Raw genomic sequence first — 15,881 nt, forward strand, 5'->3', positions numbered from 1 at the left:
GCTCTGCCATTCCATCAGGTCACTGGGGATGCAGCCTGCAGCTCACAGATCCTCAACAGGGACAAAGACACAGGGATGGGCACGCCCAGAGGGCGTCGGGAGGGATGTGTGTGACAGAGCTGCTGTCCTGTCTGCCGTGGGAGAATTTCAGAAGATAGCAGGGTGTGTCCAACCCTTCAACACTGTGGCAATGACATCATTCACAGGTGTGTTGAATCACATTCCTAGCTGTACTGGAATGTGGCCCACAGACCACAGGTTAGACACACTGGTGAGGTTCTGTGATTATCTTAGTGAAAAACATCACATTACCTAAAGCTGAGATTATCTAACACCAGTTTAAATGGGACACATTACCTGAAGCTGTGATTATCTAACACCAGCCTAAATCACCTGAGATCTGTAACAGCATGGACTGCTGGGTCCCCAGGGCTTCCCCAAGGGCCCAGGTCTAAGAGCTCCTGATCCCAATGACTGGGATTAAAGTCCATGCCCCCCCCCCCCCCCCATTTTAAACTGTGTTTTTCCCCAGCATCCCTGGACAGAGCTGGCCTGGCAACATGAAGAAAGGAGGCGCTCATATCTGGGACTCACTCAAAATCCCCACCACAAACCAGGACTCCAGTGCTGAAAGTTCTATTTCTGGTCTGAGAACTTTCCATACTATGCTGAGCCTCCAATTACAGGGTGTGTGTGTTCTGCGTGTTTGGCTCATTCTCCTGTGGAATCTGACAGGACTGATCTCTTTCCATGATTGGCTCTCACCCTCTTTATATAATAATATGAAAGGGGAGAGAAAGCAAAAGTTTGTTTGTATACACGCACTTCCATGTCTGCCTCTGGCCCCACATGCCTATAACACACATATATCTGCCGGCAATTTGGAGTAAACATACAGTAGATACAGCCAAGGCGATCTTAATGAAAACCTTTAGGGGGGTCATGTAGGCGTAGATGAGAGGGATAGGCATAGAGCACTGGACAGGGACCTGTGCAGAAGTCGCTGTGTCCTTACACAGACACATGCTGCAGGTGTCACAAGCCCTGTGCAGAGTCCCTAGAATGCTAACAGCCCCTGAAGTTAGGTGGGATGTTTCCTGATTGCAGCCTTTGCTTTCTTTCTGAAGGAGTTGGTGATTTCAGTGTATGGGAGTTCTCTGGGAACCCCGTGTACTTTTGTTGCTATGACTACTTCGCTGCCAAAGATCCCACATCCATCCATGTCATCGTTTTCAGTCTAGAAGAACCCTACGAGATCCAACTGAACCAAGTGATTTTCTGGCTCAGTTTCTTGAAGTCTCTGGTCCCAGTTGAAGAACCCATAGGTGAGCAAGGTCCTTCCTCCTCTGCCTCTGCAATGCTTCTCTTGGGGTCCTCGTGTTGGCCGCACTTAGACCCTACAGAATGGGACTCCCAGCTCTGACCTCCTCCCAGTTCTGAACCATCCCTGGTAGCCCCTTCTCACCCCTGCTGCACTTCCTCACCAAGGTCTTCATGGCTGAGCGCACTGTGGAGTCCTCCGTCCACGGCTCCTGCTCCCTTCTGGAAAGTACTGGTGCATCAGCAGCAGAAGGGGTTATCTTTCCATCTGCGGCCCTGGTGAAAAGGCCCAGGCAGCCTGCCTCATGACGTTGGCTAGGGGGCTCGGCCTCCAACAGGAGCAGCTGTCCCTGGTTTGGGGTGATGCTCAGCAGCCATATTCCTTCGACCGAAAGCCCAGGCTCATGACATCAGCAGGGCTGATCTCCCAGGGGACGTAGTTTTGCCTCTTCTTTCTCCTTTGCCACATCTCTTTTAAAACACTCCTGTGAGCAGAGGCCTTGCCTGTGTGAGTTGGAGACCACTTGTCTTTGGCTTTCTCCAGTGTGTGGTTTCATTCAGAAGGCTTTTTTTGTTCCCGTGAAAGCTGTCTGTGGTTGCAAATGTCTCCTTCACATGTGGTCTCTTTAAGGGAGCCCCCAAGAGCAGCTTTTTGTCCTGCAGTCTGCCCTTGTCTCTGCTGAGAACTCTAGCGGAGGATCAGAACCAGAGGCTGTACTCCCTAGTCCTGCCCTCTAGCCTGTGGGCAGGTTGTATGTCACCTGCACAGGGGGTCTAGGCAGGAGGCCAGCACATTGCCTTTGGGGCAGGAGAAACCAGCCAGGGAGGAGATCAGACTCTCAAAGGGTACACTTTCTCCCTCAGCTTTTGGAGGCAAGCTGAAGAACCCACTCCGAGTTGTCCTGGTAGCCACACATGCTGACATCATGAACATCCCTCGGCCTGCTGGAGGCGAGTTTGGATATGATAAGGATATATCCTTGCTGAAAGAGATCAGGAACAGGTGAGCGCAGCCCACAGGGGTGGGGGTGGGGTGGGGTGAGCATCTGGGGGGATGGGGTGAGCATCTGAACAGGGGAACTGGGTCGGGTGAGAGGATGCAGCAGAGAACATGTGGCCCTGCTCGGGTGGGGTGGGGTGGAGCGGGTGAAGGAACTTCCCCCTTTGTTAAACTTTTCATTTTCATCAAAGCAATGAGTACTAATTACACAGGTAATACAGCTGTTATACGCAAACAGAGCATGGTAAAAGGCCACAGGCTGCTCTCACCTTCTCACCCAGTACCTCCACACAGAGGTGGCTTCTGTTCTCAGGCTTTCGGAATTGACATGGGTAGCAGCACCCTGGTCAATATTTCCCAACATGTCGATTGCAGGTACACACTGGATTATAACATCACTTAGGTTAACGTCCAAGCTACATCATGGAGTAGGTTGGGATGGGATGGAACAGAACAGAATAGAAAAGATCCGAGTGCCTTCCTGTTGAGTATTATCATATAAGACCCTTGTTTCTCTTATAAAGAACTGGACGTAAATATAAGTTTTTACTTAGAATCTGTTGGTAATTTTTATTGCTGTAGCGATACACCTGAAGTTGGGTTGCTAATAGAAGAAGATGCTCTTAGCTAAGAGCTTAGGAAGCAAGAAGTCTAAACCCCATTTCGTCAGTCCTGTGAGGACCCCTTGATCACATCACTTCCTGGTGTTTGGCATCATGGTGGACAATGTGTAAGGATAGGAATTCAGGGAGGGAATTTGAATTAGGCTCTCTTGACAGTTCACAGATTTTCTGGAAGCTACCGTAATCCTTGGCACGGCAGCACCCCTGAAACTGCAGTGTTCAGTTAAGCGTGATTTCTTAAAGACCCCATTAGACACATCACCTCCCTGGGGACAGAGCCTCTATAATGGAGGCACCCCTGGAGGACAGACCACATTCATTCCGTACCGTGTTCCAAGGCTCTATGAGCAAGCGTAAACTTGGCAGCTGGAGAGATGGCTGCTCTTCCAGGGTACCTGAGTTTGGTTCCCAGCACCCACACATATAGTTCACAACAGCCTGTAACTCCAGTTCTAGGGGACCCAGTGCCCTCTTGTGCAGGTGGCACACACAGAGAGACATGTAGTAATATGAGCGGCAGGGCTGCTTCCCACCACCCGGCTAGATTTATACCCGAAATAATTACACGGACACTGTATTCTTTTAAACACTGCTTGGCCCTTTAGCTCTAGCACTTACAGGCTAATTCTCACATCCCGATCAACCCATCTCTAATAATCTGTGAGAACCGGTCTTACCGGGAAGATTCTAGCCTAGTCCATCCTGGGTCGGAGCTTCATGGCATGTGTCTGCCCGGGAGCGGGGCATGGTGTCTCTGCTCCAGCGAGCAGAGCTGTTGAGTCTGAGCTCACTTCCTCTTCCTCCCAGCGTTCTGTTCTGTTTACTCCTCCCACCTATCTTCTAACCAATAAAATGGGCCAAGGCAGTTCCTTTATTAGCCAATGACCTTCCTCCATCATTTCCCCTTTTTCGGTTTAAACAAAAAAAAAAGCTTTAACTTTAACATAGCAAAATTACATATAACAAAACAGTTATCAAGTAAAAGTTACAATAATCTTTATCATAACTAAGGAAAACTATAACTATAACTAACTATTCTTAACTCCATCAAAGACTCCAGAAAGATACAATACTACCTAAGCAAACAAGAAAAAAGCAACTTTTAAAACTCTAGAAATGACAGAGACATCTCGCTGCCTGGACAGTCACCCAAAGTTCCTCTGTACCGTTGGGGCATCCATCTTCAGCCTTCAGGCCCATGGTATCCAGTAGACATTTCCATAAAGCAGGAAAATTCAAAGTCAGTTCAGTCACTATCTGTTGTGTCCTGCAGAATGTCTCGCAGACTCTTTCATGAATCAGGAACCCCGAAAGATCATCTCACCTTAGGCAAGTTCAGTAGTCCTCTCTCTGTGGGTTCTCTGTGTCCAGTTTATGCAATAGTCCAGGCAAGAGCAGTTTCTTGCCCAAATGGCTATCAAACTCCATAACGAGCCTCTTCGATGCCCATCTTCCTCTTGAAGTAGATTGGTGCTGCCAGGAGCAGAGTGTCTCATTGTCATGAAAAGTCCTCAGTTATATATTTCTTAATTATACAGTACATATTTAAATGAACTACACAATCACAATACCTTAATCAAAATCAGAAACACTTACATATATAACAAAATTGACCTTAAATCTCGATCAATAAAGCAAAATCTATACTAATGTAAATTATTCATATCTATATCATATCCCCCTTTAAATGTAAAAGGACATTTATAAACCATATTTGGGAACATGGGCGCAGTTTTTTGTCTCCAAACTGCTTCCTGCTGAATGGGGGCGTCGTTAATTAGGTCTTTCATGGTATAACCTGTGTGCTAGTTTCATCTCAGTTGGCAGTTGAGTGAAGCAATTTTCTGAAGATGTTCACAACATCCCTTCAGGAGGGCGTGGTCCATCATACCAAATCGGAATAAATGCAATCCACAAGGTCTGATCCTCTGTGAAAACAAAATAAGAAACTCCTTTCCAAAGCATCATGTCCTTAGATCCAAATTTCAATGTCAAGGCATCAAAATATCTATGTTTGATTAGTTCAGCAGCATTTACAAATAAATATCTTTTAGCAGCTGTTGCTCCTTCCTCAGCATTCAAACAATTCAAAGAGAGCATAATAGCATACAGTATCAAGATTCTCTGTGTATTTTCCATCTTTGTTCGTTTTATTTTAACCTCTATTTTGTTTATTTTTACTTTTAACTTTTTGCTTTTTGAGATAGGTTCTCTGTATCTTTGACCTGAAGTAACTCTGTAGACCAGGCTGTCCTTGAACTCTCAGAGATCTGCCTGTCTCTGCCTCCCAGGCATTGGGATTAAAGGCGTGTGCTACCACACCTTGAAATCACAGAGGTCTATCTCCCTCTGCCTACCAAGTGTTGGGATTAAAGGTGTGTACCACATACAACAACTCTCTTCCTTTTTTTTTTGTTACTTTAAGAACTTTAAATTTTAGTCTGCATATATTTTTAACACACTTCAAACCATTTAGAAATTTTCTTTGTCTTTGAATCTCTCTTTACTGTATATCTCTCTTTTTCTGACCACACGAGCCTTTAAATTACTGAGCAATATGGGTAGGATTAAAGGCGTGGCTTTGCCAGCTAGATCCAGTCCATTCCTTAGCTTTCCAGCCTCTTGGCTGAGGTACTGGCTGTAGGCATGTTTACTGCCACAACTCTATGGCATTTCAAGGTCCTTGCCAGCAAGCGAGCTTCAGCAGCCTGTGCTTGCAAACCACACGAACCGCCTGCGTAAAAGAGTCAGAGTTTGCCCTGGCAGGACAGCCCAAAAAGCCGGCATTTTTAAACGGCGCAGCTTTTTTCCTGCTACGGCTGAAAACCAAAAAGCATGCGTTCAGCTTTTCGTCAACACCGTTTAAGTGTTTCGTGGCAGGACCTCTTAATGAGCTGCAGGGTTTTGCAGCTAAAGCTGAGTCAGGAAGCTTCTCTTAGATGAGAGCGCTTTCTTGCCTCTAGCAAGCAGAATGCACCCAAGAAATTGTTGCTATCCAGAAAACATGCTTTACTCTTTCCCAAGCCTTTTCAGGCTTTCTGTGGATTCAGTTGTCCACGTGGGCACCATTTGTAGTAATAAGGGCGGCAGGGCTGCGTTCCCAGCACCCCGGCCGCCTGCCTGGCTAGCTTATGCCCGAAATAACAACACACAAACTGTATTCATTTAAACACTGCTTGGCCCTTTAGCTCTAGCACTTACAGGCTAATTCTCACATCCCGATCAACCCATCTCTAATAATCTGTGAGAACCGGTCTTACCGGGAAGATTCTAGCCTAGTCCATCCTGGGTCGGAGCTTCATGGCATGTGTCTGCCCGGGAGCGGGGCATGGTGTCTCTGCTCCAGCGAGCAGAGCTGTCGAGTCTGAGCTCACTTCCTCTTCCTCCCAGCGTTCTGTTCTGTTTACTCCTCCCACCTATCTTCTAACCAATAAAATGGGCCAAGGCAGTTCCTTTATTAGCCAATGACCTTCCTCCATCAGAGACACATATACATAAATTTAAAAAATGAATCATTAAAGCCTAAAGTTTGACATTGCAGTTTTTTGTAATATGCTGGCACTCAGATCTTGAATTATAATGAGAGATACAGCTGCTTTCCTCCTGGTGTGAGAAGAGGTCTATGTGAATAGTTTTAGAGCCGCGGTGTGACTTTCTTGTCCTGTTTGATCTTAGCCTTCCCTCAGCAGCATTTTCTGCTCTTTGCAAAGTAAACACCCGAGCCTCTGCATCAGGAGGCTCTGACATCTTTCTGTCCTTTCTTCTACCTTCTCTTCTTCTACCCGCTTATATGATTGAAAAAGCACACTGATTTCCCACGCACAGCATCCAAAGGGACCAGCAGAGTTAACCTAACAGCAGGGACAGAGAGCGTGTTCGGGGTCACTAGGGTCCTCCCTGCTTCCCTCCCATCAGCCTCTGGGGCTAGTGGCTACCCAGCCACTGCACGGGAACACCGAAGGTCGAACCGGAGCTGATGTGGCTCCTGCTTTGTCCATAGGTTCGGGAATGACCTCCATGTCTCAAATAAGCTGTTTGTGCTGGATGCGGGTGCGTCTGGGTCTAAGGACATCAAGGTTCTTCGGAATCACCTGCAAGAAATACGGAGTCAAATTGTCTCTGTGAGTACACATGGAGAGACCTGGACTCCACCGTGGAGACGCCAGCCTTGACCAAGGAGTTGACCCCACTGTACTGCCCTCACTTTGGTTTGATTTTCTGGGGGATAGGCTGGCAGTAGGAGCCAGGACTAAGGTCTGTATGCAAGTGATGTCCTCCTGTTACTCTGGGGGAGGCAGGAAGAGAGAGAAACAGACAAGGCAGTAGACGGAGGGTTGTTAGGGGCAACAGCCACCACTGCAGGATGTATCAAGTTCTTTACATATAACATCTCCTTTTATAAATTACACCAGCAGTTTTAGTCTGTTTGTTTTAGTATGTGTAACAAATTCAGAAAAGAAAAATAACCACTAACAAAAGTAACCAAAGGATGTGTGCTGACAGACGAGACCATATTAGACTGAGTTCACATCGTGGGTAAAATAGGAAGGGAGCGTTGTATTTTCCCCAAATGTAATAGAGTTCTACCCAGATTCTGAGTAGGGCGGAGGACATTGGGATGTTCATCTTGAAATTGAAATGGAAGAAGACAACAGGTTTCACAGGGTTATAATTAAAACCGCTAAGAGCAGCTTAGACATTGTCCTCAGAGGTCACAGTGTCCACAGACATTTGCTAGCAAACAGAGAAGCTGAGCCAAAGAGATGGCTGAGTCTGTAAGTGCTCCCTCTGTGTACAGCATGATGTCTGAATCCCTAGAATCCTTAGAAAAGCCAAGCATGTAAGGGCACACGTGTACCCCAACCCTGTGGGAAAGAGTGGGGGAGGTTAGAGGCAGGAGGATGCCAGAAGCTTGCTGGTCGGCTGCTTTGGTCAGTCAGTGAGTCCCAGGTTCAGTGAGGGACCCTTTGTCAAACAATGAGGTGGAGAGCGATTGAGGAATACTACTGGCATACACGTGTGCACAAGCGTTGCGAGCACATACAAGAACACATACATGTATCAAGAAGGGGGGAGAAAGAAAAAATATTATTTCATTTTAACAGAGAAAATGTGACTTAATAAACTGGCAAGTGGGTTGTCTGCTTGGGATGAACTAAGTTGGATGATCCCCAAAGTGGGTGACTCAAGCTTATCCGTGCACACATGTAGAGTAATAAATACCATGATGGGAATTCTGGAGAGTGTTTTTAAAATAACTCGGAACTTGGAGACTCCTTCTAAAAGTTTTCCAAGGAATTGTACCCCTTTGAAAACCAGTCTGTCTTTCCTCGTCAGAGAAAATCGTGCAGTAGAAAATAATGCATAGAGGAGGGAGGTGTCTGTGCCTGTGACAGATGGAGGATTCCCTAGAGAGAGACAGGAGTGCCATGGTGGGAAGGGCTGAACCAGCCTCAGGGAGGTGCCCAGTGCCCTGAGTGAATGTGCACTCGTCTCTGGCCCAGTGGTGCAACCCTGTACTCTGTCCTCTTCGGACATCCCTGCCTCCCATAGCAAACACACCAGCCTGTGCCTCACAGAGCCTTGCCTTCCTGTTGTGGTGGCACCGTGTCTCAGTCGCCATATGGGGGTGGTCTGGAGGCCTGGCCCCACAGATGGGGACAAATACTCGGGAAAGAAACCAGGTCTCCTCCCAGATCTGGAGCAAGGCGCCTGTCCCTCGTGCACAGGACGCCTTTGAATTCTCTGGGCGTGACTCTGTCATCACCAGCCACCCTCCAAGTCCAAATGAACTGTCTCTATCCTGGGCAGTTTTTCTTTTTCTTTTAAATTGTTTTCATTTTTTTCTATTTTATGTGTATGAACGTTTTGCCTGCATGTTGTTTTCGTTCACAAAGATCAGAAGACGTCAGATCCCCTGGAACAGCAGTTATGGGAGGTTATGAGCCACCATGTTGATGCTGGGAATGGAGTCCATTCCTCTGCAAGAGCAACAAACTCTCTAAACCCCAGAGCCATTTCTCCGGCTCCCAGTTCTGCTTTTTTTTTTTCTTTTTTAAATGAGGAGCGCATCTTAGGTGACATAAGATGTGATTTTGTGTCACTAGTAGTGTGACACCTCTGTGCTGTGTGGCTTCCCGTTAGGAGGCTGTGGGATTATATGAATGTGAGGCATGTTATAGCTTGGCTTGTTTTACCACCTTGGCTATCAAATCCCTCGTGCCTGATTATTAGATGATGCCTAGAGACAACCCTCGGTTAGCGATAGAGTCCTTCACTGAGTCAATAAAGCGCTGACTTCTCTGGGTATGCACTGCGTGGATAAGTGATGTCTCTCCTGGGCTCCCAGAATGTCAGCTGCACAGCGGCTAATCTGTCCCACCTGCCTGTGTAGGGCTGCCCTCCCATGACTCACCTGTGTGAGAAGATCATCTCAACGCTGCCCTCCTGGCGGAAACTCAACGGACCCAACCAGCTGATGTCGCTGCAGCAGTTTGTGTATGACGTGCAGGACCAGCTGAACCCCCTGGCCTCTGAGGATGACCTCAGGCGCATCGCGCAGCAGCTGCACAGCACGGGCGAGGTGAGGGCTGAGGGTGGGCGAGCTCCCGCTGCTAGAGGAGAAAGGACCCTGCTACCTGTGGCTTCTCATCCCACAAGGCTCTCTTCACCCTGCCAAGTGGTCGGAATCTGGGCCTGGTCTTTCTGGGTTTGAGGCTCTTTTGAGGGCTTGAACTAATGGCTCGCCTGATTTACCTACATCACAAGAATAGTTTTCTGAAAGCCAAGCAGCAGTGCAGATCAGAAGGAAACACACTGACCAGACTGACAGCAGGTCACAGGTGAGGGCGGTCAAGAGCCTGGCTCTTCTTTATGTAAGTCTGCTTACAAGGAGCAAGGTTTGGGAGGTTCTCTATTTTAATTGACAGGTTTAGGTTATGTAAGCTTTGGCTCAATGTGAATGTCCCTTCCCATGATGCACCTGATTTTTGTCATGTGCATGCCCAATTATGCATAGGTATAATATGATAAATGAGGCTTTTTTTTCCTGACACAGTTTTTCTTATTGTTTTTGCATCAAAACTGGTTCAGGCTGGGTCTGGCTCTCCTACTATTACACCCTGACTTGAGTAGATTGAATAGAATATGTTTGATGGTTGTTAAAAGGAGAGACTTATTCCATTGTTCAGTGTGTGTGTGTGTGTGTGTGTGTGTGTGCTCGTGTGTGTGTGTGTGTGCATGCATGCCTGTGCATGCATACACTCATGTATGTGAGTAGTTTGATAGACATTGGGGTCCTAGAATGTTAACAGACTGCTAGGTGTGTTGTTTGGAGTGGAATGTGTGTGCATCTCAGGCTAACAGTTGTATTATTAGAAGCGAGATGTATGCAAAGCTCACAACAGATAGGAGCAATTCCTTTCTATCAACGACTGGTCTGTTTTCTTTGGTTTGCTGCTGTCTTCTAGGCCCCATTAGTTAGCACTCTTGTCCTGGGCCACTGGGTCTCTCTTGCCCCCTCAGCCACCTACTAATTCCCTTTTCCTCCTGGCAGCTCTAGGCTGGCTGCTGTCAGGGAACTGAGAGGCCCTGGCTGTGGACATAGTCCTGGGGTGACAAATACTAAGAAAAACCCATGAGGTGCCATCATGACTGTGTCTGTGGACAGGAAGACACTCTAAGTCAGGACCCCTCAGCAAGCACACCCACCAAAAATGACAGAAATTGACTCTCAACTGCATGGCACTTAGCCCAGTATGGAAACCGTCCTGACTGCATCCTGCATGCCTGTCCCCAGAAAATGGGGGCCATTGCCTCCTCCTTCCTAGGAAGTCTAGTGGCCACATGAGCTAGGCTGTGTCCAGAGCAGCAGCAGCAATTATTAACAATTAAAAGCATCTGGGGATATCGAAAACCGCTGAGGCCATTGGTTTTGTCAGCTTGCATTTGTCTGAGTTGTGGGGTGCCACCTCAAGGCTTCCATTTGAGTGGTGTGGGTGTCATGTCAGGGTCTGCATTTGTCTGAGTGGTGTGGGTGTCATGTCAGGGTCTGCATTTGTCTGAGTGGTGTATTCTTGAAACGAATACTGAATCTAGAGCCAGTGGCCCGGAAGGACCTCAAACAGTAAGGCCAGCTGATTGGCTGACTGACTAGGCGTAATGTAAAGTAACCGAATGCAAGGAAGAAGACAGGAACAGGGTGAAGGCATTTAGATGTTTAGACATAAAAGGTGGCTTTCCCATGAGAATAAACTTTCTACTTTGATAGGATACTCTTACCTCCTAGTTTTTGACCAGACATTTTCAAAGTCGCGATGTAGGATCTCCTCTCCCCTTGACCCTGAGACTTTAGGAAACGAAGATGGAAGAGAAAGAGAAAAGGAAAGGAACAGAGATGGAAGAGAGAGAGAAAAGGAAAGGAACGCTCGTGGTGGGGCCAGTTCTACGAGGCTGAATCCTTAAGTCTGGTTATGAACTACTAGCTCCTTAGGAGGAGAGAAGTTAGTTAGGGCGAAATGGTAAAGGTAAAGGCCCTGTCTCCTCTGGAGAAGTTAAGTCTGAGGCTCAAACATGAAGTCCCAAGAAGCTGCACTAGGGCAGTGGCGCCCCATGGCCAGCAGGTGGAGCCAGAGGCACCTGCACTGAAAGCCCACCTGGGAACGCCATTATTTTTAGACTAACCTTTAAGGGCCAGGAAGGAAAAGGTGATTTCTGGCTTGGCTTTGCTTTTTTTTTTTTTTTTTTTTTTGTATATACACACACACAAAAGTTTTTGTTGTTGTTTTTAAGTGTCTTTAAGCCTTATATTGTTTTAGTATGTTAGTTGCAATTTTCTAGACCTTTTCTTAGAAAGTTCCATCACTATGGAAGCTAGGCATCATGGGATATGCTTGTAATCCTAGCCCTCAGAAAGCTGAGGCAAGAAGATGAAGAATTCAAGTCCAGCCTGGGCCACACAGTAACAAACAGAAAGATACTACCACAAAACCACACCTTCTCAACTGGCATTGAGCCAGTCTTTATATTCTGCTTCCTTTGCCTCCTTTCTCTCACCTTTTAAAATTTATTGTGCCATACTTCATTGTAAATCATTGCCTGTCTCCATGCAAAGCTCAGCAAAACACATGATCACAGTCCTGTGTTCATATGTACACAGCCCTGACTCAGGACAGTGGCTGAGTTTACGGTCTTCGTCCAAGGGTCTCCATTTGCCCGGTAATCTCTTTTGATAGCTTCCTTTATTAATTGTGGGCTTTCCTAGACCCGGGTCCCAGCAGAAGCCAGTCCTTTTGTCTTCTCGTCTCACTTTCTTTCCTCGTCTCCCGCCAGTGTTTATTTCTTGCTTTGGGTTGTTACTACTTTCACCTCCGTCTTTACATACTTTGGATTTTTCCCTCCATGGGCCACGTTTCTGGGAAACGCCCCTCTGATGTTCCTGAACCACCTTAGGGCAGGGCTCAGGGGTGGCTTTAGAGATGGATCCACGCTGCAGAGTGTGGATTCCCCCTCTGGCCCGGGTGCCCTTTCCCTCTGGTGACTTTAAGTTGTCGCCTCCGGCAGATCAACATCATGCAGAGTGAGACGGTCCAGGACGTGCTGCTGCTCGACCCTCGGTGGCTCTGTACCAATGTCCTGGGGAAGCTGCTCTCCGTGGAGACCCCGCGGGCCCTACACCATTACCGGGGCCGTTATACCACGGAAGACATACAACGCCTGGTCCCCGACAGTGATGTGGAGGAGCTACTACAGATACTGGATGCCATGGACATCTGTGCCCGGGACCTGAGTAGTGGGACTATGGTGGATGTTCCCGCTCTGATCAAAACAGATAGCCTGCAGCGCTCCTGGGCGGATGAGGAGGATGAGGTGATGGTGTACGGTGGGGTGCGCATCGTCCCCGTGGAGCACCTCACTCCCTTCCCCTGTGGCATCTTCCACAAGGTTCAGGTCAACCTGTGCCGGTGGGTCCACCAGCAGAGTGCCGAGGGTGACGCCGACATCCGCCTGTGGGTGAGCGGCTGCAGAATCGCCAACCGAGGCGCCGAGCTGTTGGTGCTGCTGGTCAACCACGGCCAGGGCATCGAGGTTCAGGTGCGTGGGCTGGAGACGGAGAAGATCAAGTGCTGCCTCCTGCTGGACTCGGTGTGCAGCACCATCGAGAATGTCATGGCCACCACCTTGCCGGGGTTGTTGACAGTAAAGCACTACCTGAGCCCCCAGCAGCTGCGGGAACACCATGAACCGGTCATGGTCTACCAGCCCCGCGACTTCTTCCGCGCTCAGACCCTGAAGGAGAGCTCCCTTACCAACACCATGGGAGGGTACAAGGAGAGCTTCAGCAGTATCACCTGCTTCGGGTGTCACGACGTCTACTCACAGGCCAGTCTCGGCATGGACATCCACGCGTCAGACCTGAGTCTGCTGACCCGGAGGAAACTGAGCCGTCTGCTTGACCCACCCGACCCCATGGGGAAGGACTGGTGCCTTCTGGCCATGAACTTGGGCCTCCCAGACATGGTGGCCAAGCACAACATCAGCACCAGGTCGCCTAGGGATTTCCTTCCCAGCCCAGCGCATGCCTTGCTGCAGGAATGGACCTCCTACCCCGAGAGTACGGTCGGCATCCTCATATCCAAACTCCGGGAGCTGGGGCGCCGAGACGCTGCCGACTTCTTACTGAAGGCCTCCTCCGTGTTCAAGATCAACCTTGATGGCAATGGCCAGGAGGCCTACGCCTCAAGCTGTAACAGTGGCACCTCATACAATTCCATTAGCTCGGTGGTGTCCCGGTGAGGGCAGCCTTGGCTTGGGCAGGGCCTTTATGGACTGAGATGCAAGGGTGGTGGTGGTGGGGCTCCCCATCCTTCTCAGTACATTCCTTCTGCTTCTGAAGACATCCCCCCCATCCTGTTCCTTGCTTCCCTACCTCCATTCCCCTCCCTCTCACGCATCCCCCAGTCAAGAGCAGACCACATGCTTCGCTTTGGCCACGCGGGAAGCTAGCCCCCCTCCTGTCAGTGTTTTGGACTCCATCTCTCGTTCTCTAATACCTTGCTTCATATTCATAATTTTATTGGAATTCCAAACTTTTCAATGAAAAAAATTTAAAGTTCCTTACCAATTATCCTTTTTTAAAAAAGAAAAAGAAAGAAAGGAGCAGACATTTATCCACAATGTGTATTTCTTACCTTTTCTCTGCTGTAGCAGCTCCTCAGCCTATCTCTTTTATATTTGTAGGAGAGGCTCCCATGCCTGGACCCCACTGTATGATTTATAAACAGACAGTATGTGAGTGCCTTTTGCAGAAGAGAGTGTGTTGAAATCGTCTGAGTCAGCCCGGCGCTGTCACCAAGGAAATGCTACCTCTCTGTCCCTTGCTGTGCGCTGATCATCGCCAGAGGTGCTTCACTCTGAGTTGTTGGTTTTGGTTTGGTATTCTTCCCCCCCCCCTTTTTTTTTCTAGGGAGGGGGCTCTGTGTTTCATTTGGCAAGGAAAGAGGAAAAAGGAATCCTCCCCCCAGAGTGTTCATGGCCAGTGTTGCTGTAAGAAGACATCTTTTAAGTTGCTTTTGTTAAGACATCCATGTGAACATACATGTACATGAAACCTACCGACCGTCATGCCTCACCGCTCCCTCCCATCTCAGGTAGAAGGTTGACACAGTGTAGGGTTATGGAGACCCGTGTTAAGAATTCCGAAGACCCCAGCTCATAATCTGTGGCAGTCCGTTGTCATTGGCGCATAGCAGATGGGTCCTATGTTGAGATCCTGGTTTGATCACTTCCTGTACTTGAAGTCTGAAAGAGAAAGAAAAGAGAAGAAACAAGTTTTCTTGGGGTGATTGAGATTGTGATCGAATTCTAAATCACTATGAAGGAACATGTTTTAATTCTGTCCTGAGAAGCATGTTACGTTACCGTATCATCTGTACATATATATATGCACTATGTATATACATATATATTAATACTGGTATTTTTACTTAATCTATAAGATGTCGTAAAAGAATTAAGTTTGTTTTTTTTCTTTTGTTTTATAAATAAACTGTTGCGTATTGCATTTGATTGGTTAGTCCTTGATTCAGAAGAAGTTGTTCTCTCTTAAGTTTGGCTCCCAGTGTTCTGTTCCACGTCACCAACTAATCTAGAATGCAGACAATCTAACTAACCTTCAGCCCTTGGAAAGCACTGTGCTTGGTCTAAGTGCTTCTTTATTTATAAAATTAGATGACATGGTCCTTAGGACGGAGGTCCTTGTCTTCGGTGAATCCTTTGGCCAGAGTTGAACCAGGAAGATCCTCTGAAAAGATGTCAAGGAGTAACCATTACCTTTTTTAATAGCTGGCATCTGAGATGCTTCCCCAAAGATCCATAAAGGTTTGGGTCCCCATCGTTGCACTACTGGAAGATGCCAGAGCCGTTAGCCTGTGCCTAACTGCATGTGTAGGTACGTGCCTGTAATCCAACCACGTAAGGGGTACAGGCAGGAGGATTAGAGGCTCAAGGTCACCATGGACACTTAAGGAGTCAATGCCAGCTTCAGCTACTTGAGATCCTTCCTCAGCTGGTGAAAGAGCTGGAGGACAGTTGAGTGAGGAAGAGAGCTTGTTCCGCAAGCGTGAAGACCCGAGTGGGAATCCCTAGCAACCACTTAGCCAACCCCAGCACTGAGGATCAGGGGCGGGTGCCCTCTGCATGTGTCCCATTATGGTCTCCCATCTTAGCACGTGACCAGAACAGTGGAGCCAACCGACCATGCACCCAAACTTCGGGATCCACAAAATAAATCTTTACTCTGTATAAGTTGAGTATCTTAGTTATTTGCTAAGGTAACAGGAAACTGACGGACACACACCTTCACAGACAAGAGGGATCCTTGGGAAACTCTTGGGGTACCCCTAGTGGAGGACTTAGCCATTTCCCCCATCTGTCCCAAT

At 47.9% G+C, this 15,881-nt stretch overlaps 1 protein-coding gene across 1 annotated transcript in view; it reads left to right on the forward strand.

Annotated features, from left to right (window-relative positions):
- Positions 1-15,010, forward strand: part of LOC121443335 (death-associated protein kinase 1-like) — a gene marked incomplete at its 5' end in the record, with an annotated part of 38,196 nt that extends 23,186 nt beyond the window's left edge. Inside the window, 5 exons of the mRNA XM_041645054.1 lie at positions 1,128-1,325; positions 2,185-2,323; positions 6,944-7,064; positions 9,338-9,526; positions 12,505-15,010. Coding sequence (XP_041500988.1) covers positions 1,128-1,325; positions 2,185-2,323; positions 6,944-7,064; positions 9,338-9,526; positions 12,505-13,737 — 1,880 coding nt within the window. The remainder of the gene's footprint in view (positions 1-1,127; positions 1,326-2,184; positions 2,324-6,943; positions 7,065-9,337; positions 9,527-12,504) is intronic.
- Positions 15,011-15,881: the final 871 nt, after the last annotated feature.

Source organism: Microtus oregoni, unplaced genomic scaffold (genome assembly GCF_018167655.1).
Source record: "Microtus oregoni isolate MIOR12 unplaced genomic scaffold, Mior012 000105F_ref0000443, whole genome shotgun sequence".
NCBI classification, from domain to species: domain Eukaryota; kingdom Metazoa; phylum Chordata; class Mammalia; order Rodentia; family Cricetidae; genus Microtus; species Microtus oregoni.